Source organism: Phragmites australis, chromosome 2, assembly GCF_958298935.1.
Source record: "Phragmites australis chromosome 2, lpPhrAust1.1, whole genome shotgun sequence".
Taxonomy (NCBI): Eukaryota; Viridiplantae; Streptophyta; class Magnoliopsida; order Poales; family Poaceae; genus Phragmites; species Phragmites australis.
The window spans coordinates 3699948-3719209 of NC_084922.1; the positions used below are offsets into that span (position 1 = coordinate 3699948).

Consider the following 19262-nt stretch of genomic DNA (forward strand, 5'->3'; position numbering starts at 1 on the left):
TTTGAACAAAATTTCTAAAATTCCAGCCCAATCAAATTAGAACAAATTTCAGTCGAATTTTATCAAATTTTAGTCAAATTTTTTCAAAAATTTAAATTTCCGACCTGAATTTCGAAGATCGAGTAAATATCCGAATGCGGATTCGTATTCGAACTATCCGATTCGTATTCATATTCGAGGATATCTGGATCTGTATTCGTATTCGGATTAAAATGTGGTAAATCGTATCATCCGTATTCGATTCCATGCGTATTCGATCCGTTTCCATCCCTAGACAGACCCTAACCCAGGCAACAATGACAAGATATTTGTGTACTGTTTAACCGAATTTAACATGCACGTGTTGTGTTATCAGCAAATTAGTATTTGTTGATGCAAAGTTAGCTCATGTCTCAGCAGCCAGAGAGGAATATGATGACTGACGAGGATTGGGAACTTTGGCACGCACAATGGCACTGGAGTACAGCGAGTTATGCACGATGGGTGAATCATCAATTTTATGAATTTGCAGAATAAATTAAACATGTTTCGAATAGATAAATCATAGAAAAACACAGAGAAGATTTTATACAGGTTCAGATCTTATAAGATAATAATCATACGTCATGTTTATCTTATATTGAACAGAGCCTTTTACAAAGAGGTGACTAGCTTAAAAGGATATAAACTTAGTTGATGACTTTTTTACTCGACTTGCTCTAATTGCAATAGCTTGTATTCACACACACACACAGATATATATATATATATATATATATATATATATATATATATATATATATATATATATATATATATATATATATATATATATATAGTGACGTACATCCTTTAAAGTCTTTATTCTATTTCTGAAGATAAACTTCCATATTTACGAGATGCCCTGAGCTCCTACGGGTGGTTTCCTTTCATCCACGGATCCTTTTCTCAGAGATAGAGATACATCCCAAGAATTGCGGGAAACCCTATAGTACCTGAATATGGTAGTTACTCAATAGTCATCGTCAAGCCCTCATCAGTATGTGAAATGATGCTTTGACGGATCAAGTATATGACTAACAAAGATAAGCTTTTTGTCGGACTATGTCATCGAGTAAGACTTAGGTTCTCGATTAGAGTGAAGCATCTAACCGGGTTTACTAGGTTCTTAGATGGTCTACTTGGGATTCCAAGCGACTTCGAGTTCTCAAGCGAGTCATTGAGAAGATATTACATCCTATTATGTTTTTTAATCAGCTCGGAAAAAATCATCCTGAATTGCAAAAGTACGAGAGAGAGATAAGAGCCATTGCCGGCTAGGCTCAGAAGTTGAACTATTTCAGCGAAAATTTTATGTAATGGTGCACGAAAATGTTATTGTTCTATCTTTTCGACTACTCTGTGTGCTCTGGAAAACCCAGCGGATAAATGGCTGCATCGATTAACTGCCTCTTTGTCCACGCAAGCCAGCTAAAAAGATGCAGCCTCGACGACCGAGCGTCTCCTGGGCCTTCATAGTTCATAATGTAGCCACATCCAGAATGAATACTCAGGAGATGAAGCAACATCGTCTCTTGGCCTATTGGCCTATATAAGCCCCCGGGTGCCAAAGCTCAGTTAAATCAAACCTAAGTTTGATCATGGAACCTCCTCCTTTGCTTGAATGCACACCTTCTTCTCGTGACTATTCCCCCTCTTCCCCTGAGTACTCACCCCTCACTTCACCGTTATTTCCCACCGAATTTGGTTTTATGGTGGAGGTTATCGACGTCTAGCAAACATTCCCTTGGGGAGACTGTAGCGACTATATTTAGGGCATGTATGCAATTTTGGTGATAATAACAACATAGTCAATAGAACCAACATATTCGTCAAGTATATGATTTAGTAGGTCTTATGTATACAATACATAAAGAAGCCAATAAAGTCGGGATGAAGATTAATCAAATTGGAGAAGTCTCAGAGAAAATGTACATGTCGAAAGGTCCGGTGCAAAGGAGATTGTATACGCTGGAGCATTTCAACTCATGACAACTGTACATGTCAGAAGATCCAGTGCATGAGGCCAGCACATGTCAGAGTGTTTTTGACAATGGAGAGAAAACCTGAAGCAAGCCGGATTGTCTGGCGATATGGAGTTGAATATGCCAGAGTACTTCTTACAGAGAAGGTTGCAAGCGTTAAAGAGTAACGATCAACATGTCGGATGGTCCGTCGCGCTGATGATATACACGTCAGAGTATTTTGTGCAGAGAAGAAAGTGATTCGGTTGGCAGAAGCAGTGTATACGCCAGATGGTTTAGCGATGGAGCTGGTGGACATGCCGGAACATCCGGTGTTCACAATAGATTTGAGTGAAGATCTAACGGCTAGTTTTGAACGATGTACACGTCGGATGGTCCGGTGAGTATAATATTGTTTATATCGGATTATCCAACGTATAAAATAAAGTTGAGCTGTTTGGGATAACGGCTAGTCCACAGGGTTGAGGCTATAAATGCACCTTCACTCAGTCATTTGAAGGTGTAGCTGTTCAAAGGAAGCTCATATACAATAGTGAAGACATCCAAGCCACCAAAGTACTTAAAGTGATCATTTAAGGTGATTAAGTACAAGATTAATGAGTGATTAGTGCTTATAGGCCTAGAGAGAGTTAGCGCTAGGTATTTCTGCCTAAAGAGTGGATTAAGGAGTGATCCTTGTGTGTACCAAGAGGTACGCCGGCACCATGGAGTCTTGATGACTCGTCGGCAAATTAGGCCTTCGCGACTCATGCTTGTTAACCCTCTAACTTGGTGTGGAGCGGCGGTAAGAAGCTTGTACGGGGATGCAAAGACCCTTGCCTTGGTGGCTCAAGCTCCAAAGTGAAGACGATGACAAGTGGCTAGAAGAGAGGCTAGTTGTGAGACCTCGCCTTGGTAACTTGGTGCCTCAAGAGCCATATCCGGTAGAGTCTTGGTGACCGAGAGCATATCTTTTGTAAAGCTCCAACGTGAACTAGGGGTAGCATTCATACAACGATACCACAAGATAAAAATATCTTGTGCTGAGTTTACTCTCTCTAGCTTACTTAGTTTCCATATTTACATATTTGCAATTTACCTTACTAGAATAGGTTACAAACCTTTGAATGGTAGGGTAGACACACTAGATAAACCTAAAGTACATTTAGATAGAAATTGATTTAGGTTTATCTTGTAAAGTTTTTAGGGTAAGTGTCCCAATTCATCCCCTCCTTAGGACATCACCAATCCTTACAACATCTCCTAAGTACGAGGAGGCTGAAGAGAAGGCGGGGACTAGAGATGGTCAAATGGCCCTGTCGGGCCGTGGTGGCATGGGCCCATGTAGGCACGGCCCGGCTATGGCCTGGGTACTGTAACGGGTCGTGCTGGCAGACCCACGTGCCACCCCCTGGCTCACGGTATGGCCCGTCAGCCACCGTGTCGTGCCGGTCCGGCCCGAGCACAATTGCAGTATGGCCGACCCGGGAGCATAGTGGGGCCTAGAACGAACATTAGTATAATAAGTAGAATAATCATTGCCAAGAGAATCACCTAGAATGGTGAGAACTCTACAAAAACCTACGATTTTAGCTCTACGATTTAAAATAAAGGCAAAGACATACAACAAAGGAGTTTCTTTCCAATAGTTTAAAATTTTAGATTTTATAGGAACTACACAATCTTAGAAGATTGCCATTTTCCTAGTTATTTAAATGAGTAGAAATTTCAATAATATTATGTACTACTAAACAAGATGTTAGATAATAATCTCCTGATAAACTCGGGGTTGAATCATATTATGCACTACATACCGATGAGCTTCCATGAGTAAAGTTTGACCTTATGCTAATGATAGTATGTATGAATAAACACACTAAATGTGCTCTTATATGGTATAAGATTTTTGAGCATCAAGAAAGTAGAGTTCCATCTTACAAGCATGTCCACAGAAAACTTACGTGGACGCACACCCATTGCAACGGATTTTACAAAAGATATTGCAGTACGAAAATCGTCTAAATATTACGACAACCTCTTCAAACTGGATTTTACTATAAGATTAATAATATGATAAGCACAACATTGATGTAACAAGAAAAATTCAGCATATGTACTAAACAACGAAGTAAAAATATCCATTGCTATAGAGTTTGCACCATCATTATCTAATGTGATAGAAAATATTTATTTATAAGACCAAAGTCTTTAACTACTTGAGATATTTTTTCAGCAATATTTTTACCGTTATACGCGACATCAATCTACCGAAAATCTATTATTCTCTTTTCTAATTATCAATCATTATTAATAAAATGAGCAACAACACTAAGATAATCCTCTCTAGCCCTACCTGTCCATATGTCCGAGGTCAATGCAACTGAAAATGTACATGTTTGCAACATTCCTTTAAGCTTGCTACGACACACATTGTAGTTTCACCATATCCCTACTAGTTGTCTGTCTAAAAATATGCGTGAACCTAGGATTATAGGCTAGCTTAATGTAATCTTCAAATGCAATGGACTCACTGATGTTAAGTGGTTGATCCTCTCTTGCAATGAAGCAGCATAGGTCTTTCAAGCATAGGCAGAGTCATACTCCTAATGATGAACAGAGATATCGGGGTTGTACTACAGCACCGTTTGCTTCATGGTTGCTCCACTCTTTCGCATGCAAATTGTTGTGTGCCTCTTCAAGTGTCTTGTTCCACCTAAGGGCTTTGCAAATAATTCATGTTTGCAAATATTACACCTTGCATACCTGACACTTACCCCATCTTCCTCTCTGTAGAACCTTTCAAAGTCTTGCCAAACTTCGAAAGTACCGATGCTTGATCTTTTGGATCCGGTGCTTACTGATGCGTGTGCACTTTTAGAGCCTGACAATGGAGGAGCTGCTGGATCACCTGCATGTGAAACAACCAGAGGTTCACCATCTGATCCATCATCACCTACAACACTGGTATCAAAGGAGTCGTAGTTCCTTATGAGTCCTTAGAGAAAAAAAAAATCATGATCAATGGATGTATTATGATCGGGATCACCGGCATCCATGATCAATGTCGAATGACACTACAAAAATTTAAATATTCAAAGTTAGAAATAATAAAACAAGAATGACAACTGTGCAAAAAAAAATCACCAAGATTTCTTCAAGACAGCAGGATGTCGTTTTTTAAATTGCTCAGATTTTTTGTAACAATTCAATCTAATTTTGCCAAATTATCATAAATTCTTAAGAACTTTGAAACAAGAATAAGAGGAGAAAACAAGATAGCAAATAGGGTTACTGGGGTGGAATGGAAGGGCAGGATGGTCCTCTATTTATAGGTGAAAAATGGTGATTTCGCAAAAAAAAAATTTGAATTTTTTGGAGCCTAAACGGTCACGAAATGGCAAGAAAATTCAAAAACAACGAGTTAATGGGTTTAACCCGTTAACCCGGAGTGCCCCCATGTGCCTTCATGTGTCAATCCTGCCACCCATGCCCGCGCGTGCCTTCCTGGGCCAGCCCCACACGCAACTGCTTCTGGTCAGCCCAGGTGTGCTGGCCAGGCCGTGCCGTGCCGAGTCGGTCATGCCCTCGCGTGCCTTAGTGGGCGAGCTAGGCCGCTTCCGTGTCATGCTTGCATGGGGCGGCTGTGCCTAGCCAAGCCTAGGCATGCCGAGCTGGGATGTGCCCATGCCGGCCTGAAATAGTCGGGTCTTGCTGTGTCGGCATGTCGTGCCGCACGCTCAGCCCAGGCAAGGCCTGTGACCTCGTGTTGTGTTGGGCCTGGGTCGTGCCTATAGTCCCGTACGTCGGGCTGGCCAAGTAGGCACAACCCATTTGGACATCTTTAGCAGCGACTTGCAGCATTCCTATTAAAGACGGCCAAGCCCCTATAATCCTCAGTGGCGTCACCCATCCTAAGACGAGGTGGACTGGGACCTCTTAGAGGCATAAATAGAGGAAGAGGAGGCAACGATAGAGGTGAAGGAAGAGGAGGCGTCCGGTAGCATCTCAGTTAAAAATGGAATGACGTTGGTCGCTTCATCCTCTCCATCCTCGTGTTATTTCGGTGAGGGTAGCCAGAAGGAGTGGTCGGAGCAGTGACATCGACGGTGATGATGTGGAACCAATGTCTCTCCTAAACCTGTCGTCGTTGGAGATGTTGATAATCGGCAGTGAAACCGGCGAGTTTACTAGGGGTTGGAGCGTCAATGACCCCATCTTCTCTGTTGGCTCTGGCGGCTGGAAAGAGCCAAGGAAGTCTCTCCTTCCTCTTCATCGAGTAGATCTTTTAGGACTTCTGGTAATCCTCTTTCCATTGTCTTATCTGTAAAAGATCTCAAAATCTTGTTAAATAAAATATTTCTTTTTCTACTACAATGCATGTGTATGACTTTAAATCCCCTAGTGAATACAAGGAAAGTTTAAACAAGTGTTTGGCCTTTGTTTCTTCCAAATAGCTTTTGGAGTTTTAGGATCTCTTATCGGGATGTTCATTGTGATTACCTTAGGTCAGACTTTGAGCGGAAAACATCTCAGCTTTCAGGCACTTGGGGACACGATAAGATTTTCCATGATCCCTAAAAGATATTTCCTCCCTTCTTGCTGGAAAAAATGGCGCGCGCGATAAGTTTTGTAGTCCTAGCATACACAAAGCCCCAGACTAGTTATCGGGGAAGGATTCTCGGATGGGCAGTCCAGAATCTCAAGTGTGCGTGTGGGCATAAATTCCCGAATAGCATCTTATCTCAGTTTTTGAAGGCATTGGATTGAAATAGATAAAATACATATATTGACAATATAACAACTAATATTACAAAATATATCATAAATACTTACACATAGAACTTATGAAGCTGGTCGATATTCCAAGAAATTTTAAGGACTTGACCATCCTCCATAGCTAACCTATACGAGCCTAGTCGGTTAGACTCGACCACCCTATAAGGACATTCTAGCTTTGGAGATGGCTTGTTGCTCTTCTTCTAGCTTTGTACGAGTCGTAGAACTAGATCTCTAGGTTCAAATGATCTTTTACAGATGTTCTAGTCATGGTAACGCTAGAGAGCTTGCTGGTACCACGCTGATCTTATCAACACTTGTGTCCTTTTTTCTTCGAGAACATTGAGGTCATCATGTTTTCTCGCGATTTCATCCTTATGGGCGTATAGTTCGACTCGGGAAGATTTGATCTTTAGTTCACAGGGTAGCATTGCTTCGGCGTCATAGACTAGGAAGAAAGGCGTTTCACCCATCGTCCTACAAGATGTCGTTCGAAGTGCCCAGAGCACATTAGGCAACTCAGAAGCCCAGGCTTTAGTGTAGGCAGATAAGCTGTTTAAGATGCAGGTCTTGATTTCTTGAAGTACCAAAAAATTTGCCCACTCAACATATCCATTACTTTTTGGGTGAGCCACGAATGCAAAGCCAACTGTAGTGCCTACTTCTTCACAATAATCGTTGAACGTCACGTTCGAAAACTAAGTGTTGTTGTCTGTGATGATCCTACTTGGGACGCTGAACCTTATTATGATGCTCTTCATGATGAACTAATTGGCAGCTATCTGAGTGATTTTACCGATCAGATCAACTTCAATCCACTTGGTGACGGTGTCAATTTTAACGAATAGGAACTTGAAGCCCCCAAACGCTACCAGCCCCCAAGTCACGAATGGACATGACAAGGGGATCGTCTGTAGAGCTTGAGCGGGTTGATGTACATGTCTGCTATGAAACTGATAGTTGATACACTTTTTTACCAACTCACTCGTATCATGGAGAGCCATAGGCCAATAGAAATATTTTCTAAATGGCTTTCCGACAAGGGTTCAAAAGGAAGCATGAGCTCCACGCACCCCCTCCATGGATTTTCTCGAATAGTTCTGTACCCTGCTTCTGAGATATGCATTTCATGAGTACTCTGTGAGCACCTCTTCGATAGAGAGCACCGTCCACCAAGGTATACATCTTGGATTGATGGAAAATTTGCTTGGTTAGTGCATCGTCCTCAGGCACAACTTGATCTTCAAGGTACTTATGGATTAGATCCATCACTTCACTTTTGAGCTGAGCTATGAGTTCCCCCGTGACTCCTTTTGGGGCGTCGATTCTTGGCGAGCCTCCAAGCTAGTTATAAGTCTTGTAGACCACAACTCCTTCGGCTATGTCATCTGATGATTGCATAGACGGCTTCGAGAGTTTCTCTATGAAAATCTTGAGTTGTCCTATAGATTGTGAGGATGCTAGGCATGCAAGATTATCGGTGAGGCAGTTGTCCATCCTTGTGATATACTTAACCTTGAGTCTGATGAATTTCTTTTCCATCTTTCTCACCTCCACGAGGTAGTCCATCATGGTCTTATCCGATGTTTGATACTCCTTACTAACTTGCTTTCACCACCAACTATAAATCATCTTTCACAAGTAGGCCACAAATGCCAAGTGCAGAAGCTACTCGGAGTCCAGCGAGCAGACCCTCATATTTGGCTACATTATTCGTGGCCAAAAAATTGATCTACAAAGCATATTGCAGGCTTCCTCCCGTAGGAGATATCAGTATAATTCTAGCCTCCATGCCTTGAAGCGTGAGCGATCCATCGAAGAATAGAGTTTATACATCTGATAAGTTGCCGATGTCATCCTAGGGTTGTTCAAGTTCTGTCCATTCAGCTATGAAGTCAACGATTACTTGCGACTTAATTGATGTTCGAGGTACGAAGCGGATGTCAAATTCATTGAGCTCAACGAACCACTTGGAATTCAGCTTATTGCATCTCTATTGTTCAGGATCTCATCGAGTGGAAATATTGATGGTACGGTGATCTTGCGGGCCTGAAAGTAATGTCTCAACTTGCGTGAGGCACTAGTATAGCATAGAATAGCTTCTGCACTTGCGGGTAGCATTCTTTGGAACCATTGAGCACTTCCCTGATGTAGTACACCGATCGTTGGCTTTTCTCTCGATTGTCTTGCACTTCTCTTTCCACCACCAATACCCCACTTACAGCATGTGGCCTGGCCGTGATGTATAAGAGTAGATCTTCATTAGTGTTGGGAGTGATTAGCACAGGGGGAGAAAGACACCTCTTCAGATTTTTGAATGCCTCATCTGCCTCTTTTGACCATTCAAACTTGTCATATTGTCATAGTAGCTCGAAGAAGGAAAGTCCTCGATCCTGAGCCAGGAAATAAAATGGCTAAGGGCTGCCATGCACCTGGTTGTATCTCTTTAATAGCTTTGATATTCTCATGATAGACTTCGATTCCCCAGTATGACACCAAGTAATCGAGTAGTTTCTCCGCATCAACTCCTAACGCACATTTCTCTGGGTTCAGCATATGTCAATTCTTACGTAGGTCATTGAACGTCTCTTGTAGGTTGGAGATGAGATCTTCCTTATTTTTCATTTTGACGATGAGATCATCGACATAAGCCTCAACGTTCCATCTAATATGATCATGTAGTGTTATATGTATTCCTCGTTGGTATGTGGCTATGGCATTCTTCAATCTGAAGGGCATATTGACATAGAAATAAACTCCAAACGTAGTGATAAAGGAGGTCTTCTCCTGATCCTCTGGATGCATGTTAATCTGGTGATAACTAGAGTAGGCATCAAGAAGGCTTAGATAGTTGCAGCTAAAAGTGGAGTCAACTATATGATCTATTCGTGGTAGATGAAAAGTGTCCTTAGGGCTGGCTTTGTTGATATCAGTGAAGTCAACACACATCCGTTATTTGCCATTTGATTTTTTACCATGATAGGATTAGTGAGCCACTCAGGGTGATACACCTCCCGGATGAAACCTGCCTTGGTGAGCCTTTCCATTTCCGCTTTTATTTTAACCGAAAATAGTAGGGGAGGCTCCTACTAAATTTTTATTAGAAAAGAAACAAAGCATTGTACACAGGGGCAAAAATACAAAGGATCGCCCGAGATCCAAAAGGAGAAAAAGACAAATTAAAAAACAAGATCTAGCCAAATAAGGAAGACTATTTTAAAGAAATCCTTGAATCTAAAAGATTGTAAATGAGATTCCTCTAAGAAGCCAATCTTCCAGGAAGAAAGGCTAGGAAGTTGATCCTTGAAGATAGAGCCATTTCGCTACTTCCAAATAATCCAGAGAGCAATGATAAAGACATCCATGAAGAAAGGTTGATTGAAATACTACTTAGCCTTACAAAGCATGTCAAATAAAGGAAGGCTATAATCTCAATTAATAAAGATAGCTTACCGATAACATTTACTGAAGGAGCAGTCAAACTTTTCATTTCCTCTTTGATGACTTCATTCCAATTGGGAGAGAACTGTCAGAATTTCTGCTTGACCAACTTTGCATCAAGCTAGATAGCTAGTTTGAGCTTAAGCACCTCCCTATGGATCCCAAGCATGTCTAACTTGCCAGGAGAAAAGTGATGAGCATGAGTTCCTATTTGGGATCCAAATTGGAGCCGATCCAGACGGTCTTTGAATGCTCTGTTGGGTCGAGGGGAACTGATTTGACTTTGTCATGAGATTTCACAACTACCTTAAGCCTTGAGTGTTTTGTCTCCTTGTAGGGTAGATGGTGTGTGGTCATATCAAGATTTCGTTTGTCACAGTGTATGACTATTTTTGAGCAACCCTGAACAGAAATAACTTTCTCAAGTTTCGGGATCTTCATGCACTAATAAGCATAATGTGTGGTAGTCATGAACTTGGCCATGGTCGATAAATCCAGGATAGCGTTATACATTGTCTCGAAGTCAACCATATCGAACATAATCTTTCCGTCTAAAAGTTGGCATGCTTCCCGAATGTTACAAGGGGCGATATATGGTCAATGGGGGTGGCCGAAGATCTGGGTACTATACCGTGGAAGATTTGAGTAACCGTTTGATAGCAAATCAGGATATTTTCATCCCTTTGAGTGCGTTAGCAAAGAGGATGTTCAGTGAACTCCCTCCATCAATAAGAACTCAGGTGACCCTGCAGTTATTGATCGTAGGCTCGACCACTATCGGGAAGTGGTCTGGCCATACGAAGTTCTCTGGGCAATCATCTTGGACAAAGGAGATGTCGACGTTTGACCGCTTGACGGCATGTCAACCTTTGGGGAAGGCAACTAATACTTCTCGAGCCAATGTCTTACACTGTCTTTTGGACTCATAGGAAGCAGAACCATCGAACATGTGGTCAATCATCCTATCATCCAGCTGGAAAGACATCGAATACGTGTCAACCTTGCTACTTCTGGAACTGGAATCCCTACTATGGGTTGAGACCTAGGTCTTATTTCCTTTGGCCACTTTCTCGACCTTTGCCCAGATCATCTTCTTCTAGATGCAGCACTCGTGGAGGCTATGGTTGTCTGTCTATTGGAGGTCACACCAAGGCTTATTGTCATGTTCGCTAGAGCCTGACGTAAAGTTCTTGACCCGGGAGAAATCATGATGCTTGTCGGGATGAGTGTTGGGCAAATCTGCAAAGACTTCCTTAGAGTTATTTTTCTTGCCCTTACCTCCCTCGGTGTTTTTCTTGCGCTTGATCTTGACCTTGTCGTCCTCGAGCCCAGGTTGAGGGTGTTTTATGACCTAGGTTTTCTCATTGAGAATGAGTATCGCTTTTATAGCCTTGATAGACTCATCGATGATCTTCACAAGCTCTTTGACCGCATCATCGATGATCTTCACAAGCTCTTTGACCGTCTTAGGCTCCTGCATTGTGATGTCCTCTACACACCTCTGACTCTTGACCCCATGAGTAAACACCTGTATGACATCGTCATCGCTGACCTTGGGATTGTTGTTCTGAATATTGCTAAAGCGGCATACGAACTCGCGCAAGATTTTGTTCCCCGTCTTCTCACAATGGTAGAGATCGTTTTTTGTGCCAGCGTGAACATATGTACCCTGGAAGTTGGTTTGAAATGTCACAAAGCCAATCCCTTCAAGGGATGTAGGGAGGTAATTCGTCATTACCTTCTCGTCCCCACCAACCGCTTGGATGGTTATGGTATAGATCTGGAGAAACTCAATGGGATTCGTCCTTTCGTTGTACTTCTCAATCATCCCGAGGTGGAACCTTGCCAGCCAGCTTATGTTCCATAGATTTGGAGAGAAGACTAGGTATCTGTTGATTGCGCCATGCTTGCTTCCAGCAGCCTTGGAAGTTTTTCCCACATGAGTCGGCGATCGGCTCTGATTTGATCAGTGTCAGGATGTTCTCCGATCAAAATGCTGAGAGGTATGTGAAGCCCCTTCGGAGGTCCTTAGATGCCTTCGCCAACCGTCGATAACCTCACGCAAGCCATTGATCTGATGACCTTTGACTTGCAAGGTTTGGCGGCGGTTATTTGCTCAGTTATCATCCTAGGAAGCTTTGTTCCAGGGGTTACGTCTCTCCGAATCCGATATGTCTCATGACAGGGGATTATGTGATCTACCCCGGTAGCGTTGTTTCTGACCAGGTCTAGATGAGAATTCTCGGCCTGGATGATGACCTCCTTCGTCAAGTCGATCACCGAGTTCATCCAGTACTTACCGGCTAAGGTTTCCAGATCTGCGGTTGGAGGATGCATGAGGACCTCTTGTAGAAGAAGGATCCTCTTACCGGTCATATATATGAAGCGTTCAGCCCCATGTTGATTGTCAGGAGACAGTAAAATCGGTGCTCCATTAAGGATTTGGAGAGGTGTGCTCATCTTGTACTGACCATCACCCATACCTGGAGCCAGAGAGTCCTATCCATTTGTAGGGTCATCATCATGATTGTCAAGACCATCACCCCTGTCATGATAGCGGAGACTTCTCGGGGGTAACCTCGGCTAGAGAAAGTGTCCAGATCCATCATGAATTTCTTGTCAGATTGCTCTAGATTAGTATCTTGACAATCTATGTAATTAGAAGCTGCGGGGGAGGATCCCAGTTTGTGGTGAATAGGGTATTCACCATCGTCTTGGCAGCCAGGTAGTTAGAACTTGATATCGTAATCCTTGGCACACTGATCCATAAATTGACTTACCTCATCGCTGGAGTCATCACCGGAGAGTTCCTTGTCAAAGTCCACCTGATGGATCACCTGCTCGTTGGTAGGACGGGTAAAGTTGTCATCGAACCCCTCATTTGAAAAACCAGTCTTCTGTGCCAGTGTAGTCGATGGCATGTTCTGTGTAGAATCTTCAACGCCTATTGTCATGATCGCCACGGCCGATGCCAGCTGTCGATGATTGGTGAACTGTCGATCTTACAAATTTGTAGAATAGATTGGGGATGCTTCGGGTAAACAAATCACAGAAAAACACATAGGAGTTTTTATACAGGTTCGGGCTAATAATCCTACATTATGTTTGTCTTATATGGAACAGAGCCTGTTATAAGAGGGTGTGGCTAACCTAGATGAATCTAAACCTAATCGAAGATTTACTTGCTCGGCTTGCTCTTGTTGCAATGACTTGTATTCGCTTCTAATGGATATGTCCTCCGCAGGGGGGGCCAGACTCCATATATATATATGGAGGTGTCATACGTCCTCTAAAGTCTTTCTTTTATTCTTGAAGATAATTTTTCCTGTTCACAAGATACCTGGACTCCTACAGATGGTTTCCTTTCAACCACGGATCTCCTTCTCAGAGATAGAGATATGCTCTGAGAATTATAAAAAACCTTAGGATATCTAAATATTGCAGTTACCCAATAGTCATCGTCAAAAGTGCTATCTTATCTAGGGCATGTCCTGTAAGTCTCTGCTCAACTACTTAAGGCATTCACTGCAAGACAATTTCCACTCATATCACCATGATTTTTTATAACTTCTCTAAAGAGGGACAATGAAATGCAACATTGCAGAATGGGCACCACGATTCCCAACCAGGGTTTACAAATACGTTTGACCTCTGAAAACCGGTCTCCGACGAATACCATGAAAACCACGGTAACCGCACAGTAATTCAATGGAATTCGATAGAAACTAGTTGAATTTTGTCAAAATTAAAAAAAAAGAATTTTGAATTTGAACTTTACCAAAAACAAGTTGATTCATGAATGCGGTGTGGACCGAATCGATCGGTTCCCAACTAACTATTAACTATTAGTACGAGTGTGGAATGAAATTTTATATGACTCTTCATAGAAAGACCCTAGTAAAACCCTAATGCATATTGTCTTTTTTTTTATCTAACGACACACTTTTTGCAGTTAAAAAAATAAGATAACATGCAGTCATACTGAGAAACAGATCCTTTAAATGACTCACCTACAGAATTTCGTTCGTAGGAGCGTGGCGAGCTAGTCGATCATCACACAGAAGTGTGCTCTACGACAACACAGAGGAGTTTACTACTCGAGTGTACATGCATGCATTATCGGATTCGGTCCATTCAACCATGTAGATCGGAGTAATTAGTACACGTAATTATGTCTGACATTGGAAACAACTCGTCGAAAAGCTAGCTCAGCTCAGCTTTGCGTCCACGTCGGTGTCCGTGAGGAATACGAGGCAGCAATGCTGGAACCTGTCGGCGGCGGCCTGCGGGACGGAGACGAGTACGGTGACGCCGTGTGGGTCGCCGCCGGCCACAGGGAGGAACACGCAGTAGATCTCGCTGGTGAGTGGGCCCATGTGCGCCGGCGTCCCCGCACCGAAGTCCAGTTCCTCCAGTCCCAGCCGCGTCCACGCCGAGATCACCAGGCTCGCCGCCAGGTCCGGCCTCGCGCCGCGCCGCTCCTCGAGGAGGTCCACCATGGACCGCACGTAGTCGTCGTCCACGCACTCCTTCGCCTCCTGCACCAGCCGCACCACGTAGCGCGCGCTCCAGGGCGAGGAGGACGTCAGCTGCGCCGCCGTCGACTCGGCGCACCCGAGCACGAACCCGTTGCCGTAGTAGCCCCGAGGCAGCTCGGGCTTCACGCGCCGCCGCACGTTCACGGAGAAGAGCAGCTTCACGGGGAGTGCGCCGGGCGGGTCCAGGGCGCGCACCCACGCGCGCCAGACGTGCGCGGCCAGCGCCTCGAAGGAGGTGCACTTGAGCGACGGCGCGCACTGGCGCTTCAACCGGAGGAGGTGCGCCGCCGTGAAGGTGAGCGACACGGGCACCAGAGGCTGGCCGATCAGCCGGGCCAGGAGGCCGGTGTCGTTGCCGTTGCCTGTGGCGCTGACGTTGCAGTACTCGGGGTGCGTGAAGACGACGCGCGGCGGGCAGCGCGGGCGCAGGGCGTGGCGGTCGTGAAAGGGCGAAGGCGCGAGTGCGTCGTCGTCGTGGTGGTCGGCGCGGGCGGCGCGCGCCCAGGCCTGGAGGAACTGCGCGGTGCCGATTCCGTCGCAGATGCTGTGGTTGATGGCCGTGCAGAGGATCATGCCGCCGCAGCCCAGCCGAGTGACCTGCGTACGCACGTGCGACGTCATCAACAGTTCCAACGTGCCTCGCATGACGTGCCAGCACAGAGAAGGCGTGCATGCAGTGCCCAAGCAAAGAGTGATCGTGATCAAGATCCATCGTGCTAAGGCACTAGCACATAAATAAATTTAATAAATACTATCTATTAACAATCTATGTCCACTTCTCCTCTGCATATGTTTATTAAATTGGATCCGGAAATCAAATGAAATCAAACTGAAGATGATGCATGAGCCGTTCTCCTGAAAGCTACAACTGCAAGAAAGCAGCAAATTACATCGTCAGCTCCCACAGGCGCAAACCTCATGCCCTGCCAGGTGTAAGAGTGTGTGGAAGATGACTAGTGGAAATCATCACACCACATGTGCTCTCAACATGGCACAACTCTTCAGAACAAAGCATGGAGTAAAATAATTTAAACTCCTGTCCATGATAATTGAATATGAGCTAGGTAGGTCACCCAAATCAAAGCAAACAGTACCCCGATCCTACTGAATTAAACCACCACCGACTGTACAAGATTTGCACTGCACTCTAAAGCAATGGCATATATGAGAGCACTCTAGCAGTGCCAGTACTGTAGCCTGTACTCTGTATTGCAGCTGAAGATCTGTATGACAAGGAATGGATGCAATTAACCTGACCTACAGCGTGAGGGGCTTTCTTTAATAACTTTTTTTGCAGATTAAGATATCATTCTCACAATCTGGTCTGATCTTTCCAGGAGTATATTGGGTGAGGACTGAGGAGATTATGCATGCACGGCATCATGATAAACTTCACTCAAGTGGACTGGTGACAGGAAGATTTGGATGGACAAAGATGCAGCCTAGCCTAACCTTGCCATATGCTTGTCTGCCTAAAAAGACCTTTTGAGAAGGTTGGACTCTCCTTTAACCGTATCCTTTCATTTTGCTAACTTTAAGAATGGTCAGGCCAAGATATCACTTATTAGCAAGTTGTAAACAAAAACTTCATCACAGCACCACCGTGAAATGCATGATAACATAAACTAGATCATCCTAATTATCTCACCAGCAAAAGAGCAAAGAAATGACCAAGAATTTTCTTTTGGAAAAGTGGCATGTTGCCGGTTGTGCTCTTTAATTTTTCATCAACTCTACTGACTAATGCATTGGTCCATAATTCTGTAATTAAGCGTTGCAAAATGGTACTACAATGGCTATTTGTAAATCAAGTGTATTAAAGAATAAATTGCTAGTGTATTAAATCTGATAAAAATTAAAGAAGCAAAATTTGTTCTAATCAACAAGGAGATTGCTCTAATCAACCAAGAGAAAGAAACAGTCACTTGGACGACGAGAGGTGGCACGGCGACGAAGCTCTGCGCCTCCACCCTGTACAGTAGCTTCCTCCAGGACTTGTGCGGCCTGGCTCGGGCACGGAGGAACTCGCTGGCGGTGAGCCCCGGCAGGTACGCCTCGGCGAAGAGCGCCCCTTCCGCATTGCAGTCGACGACGAGCTTCCCCTCGTCGTCGTCGCTGGGCCTGAGCCTGCCGGCGAGCGGGTAGTAGTCGACGAGCGCCCGGGAGAGCGCCGCCCTCAGCGCGTCGGCGGACACCGCGGCGGGGGCGGCGAAGACGTAGAGGTACTTGATGGAGAAGCGGAGGAACCGCTGGTCGTCGAGGTTGGAGAGGTACAGGGTGTGCCGCGGCGTGGGCTGGCTCGGGCGCACCACCGCCGGCTCGCCGCCGGCGTACTGGCACTCGCCGGGGATCTCCAGCTCCATCGGCGGCGCCGTCTCCTTCTCCATGGCTGCCCCTGCGTTAATCTACCATCTCCAGGCCTGCCCTGCTGGTGGTGTCTATAGTGCTGGCGCTGGTCTTGATTACATGCCACTCGAGTATTGTAAGGATCGTGTTGATTACATGCCACTCGACAGGTGAGCTGTTTAGGGAATGCAACACTGGTAGTGGCAGCCATTTATAGCACTCTTTAAATTGGGTCCCTCGTTATTTTGCTTAGTTTTTTTAATTCATTTTTTGCGTTTACACTCTCTCCTCCATTTTTTTTTTGCGAGGATACACTATCTCTCCACCATCTGAAACGACACAATCGGCCCCTCGCGAAGTGAAGTGGAAAATAGAAAAAAATGCAAAATTGGCAAATAGTAACTAACTAATGATAAATCAAAATAAAGAGCTCACACAAAATGATTGCGTTAAGGCTTGGCACTTCGTAAATAACACATCTAGTGAGCTAACCAGAGGTTGAGCCGTGGATGAGCCGAGCTCGAGTGAGCTACTGGATAATTGGCTTAAGCTTCGTCAAGCCAAGTTCGAGCTCAATTTGTCGTTTAATTAATTTCAAGTCCAAGTTGATGGCACACTGCATATACAGAAAACAAGTGGCTCGAGCTCCAAATAGAGCTCAAGCTTGGCTTGACAAAGTCTAGGGAAACCTTGAACTCGAACTCGGCAACAGCAGCAACAATGAAACGGAAGAGAAACGGCTCGAGATTTAGGCAACTTTTTCACCCAATCATCTCAAACACAACACAATTCAACAAATCACAAATACGACCACAAAAAGCATACACCGGATCAGGTGAGATCAAATAATTATATTTTAAATAAATTTTAACAGCACATGCTTAGAAATAACAACGGTCATAGTCATGCATTAAAAACCTTGTCAATATCTACTACCTCCGTTCTAAAATAGATATCGTTCTAGAATACGTATAATTAAATTTTAAAAACTTTGACCACTAATATACACAAAACTATTCATATTTGGCATATGAAAATAATAGTAATAAATTTATCATGAAAAATATTTTAACATTATCTAATTTTTATTAAATTTTACCAAAAAATAATTATCAAAAATAATAATCAAACGTATTTGTTAAAAACTATGTTAATATTTTAAACAATGAGTAAAAAAAATAGAGGTAGTAGTTGAATGTCGCCACCCGGTTACCTCGGTTCGAGGTTCGAGGTTACGGACTCGCTAGTCGCTACAAAGAGTCCTCGGAACCTAACGATCCAACTCGAAACCAGAAGGATCACGAGTATTTATCGTTGCTGGTGACAGCCGCAATTTTCCACATGGATCCCTTTCCGTTTCTTTTTCTTTCGAGACTATTTCCGAGATGGATCGAGTTGTTTGCCGGGAAAATTCTGCAATCCGGACTCCGGAGTTTGCACACCGGCCCTCGCACTCCTTCGTCCTTCACGAGGACCAAGTTCCAACCCTTTTTTTTCATCTTACTTGCCGGTGGTTTTAATAAAAAAATTACATCTTTCCGTCTCTATATCAGTATCAAGGCATTAAGGATATATATAAATATTTTATAAATATAAGCACAGTGCTAAGTTTGGACTCAAACCCGATGACGACGAGTAAATTCCATCGCGATTGGAGGGCAGCTCTGACTCCCAACTGCTCCTAGTTCAAGCCTCTGGGAAGGTCGCTGTCTCGTCGATGCCTCCTGCTGCTCCGGCCGCTGTCGCTGCGTGTCGTCCCCGTGCTCCCCATCACCAACCCCTGCTCCTTTTTGTTCCACACCGTTGTTCCTCGCATTCTCAGCCGTCGCTGCCGCCGTCTCCATGCTCCCCTCCGTACTCCCCTCGGAACATTTTGATTTAAGGCCAGAACATTTGATTTCGGTGTCTATAACAATTGGCTTCAATGGTTGGAACAATTATTCATGGGTCAGGGACGAGGAGGAGCTCGTCTCAAACGTTGTCTCCGTTAGGATATTTGGATCTAAGACACAGAATTTAATGTAAAAAAAATCTTCAACGTGGAGATAAAAAACACAAAGACAAAATCTGTATTATAATAGCTTAGAGTAAAGTATAAGTATGGTATATATTTATAGGCATTGAAGAGTTATATTAGACTACAACTCTATCTCTAATTTTAAGATATAATATCCTAACA

The 19262-nt window shown here is 43.9% G+C and overlaps 1 protein-coding gene across 1 annotated transcript; it reads right to left on the minus strand.

Annotated features, from left to right (window-relative positions):
- Positions 1-14188: 14188 nt before the first annotated feature.
- On the minus strand, positions 14189-17262 carry LOC133894985 (alcohol acyltransferase 9-like). The gene is made up of 2 exons (XM_062335210.1): positions 16663-17262; positions 14189-15334 (listed from the first exon to the last, which is right to left on the minus strand). Exons 1-2 carry the CDS (start codon positions 17122-17124, stop codon positions 14408-14410), a joined length of 1389 nt encoding a protein of 462 aa, XP_062191194.1. The 5' UTR covers positions 17125-17262; the 3' UTR covers positions 14189-14407.
- Between the last annotated feature and the right edge of the window lie 2000 nt (positions 17263-19262).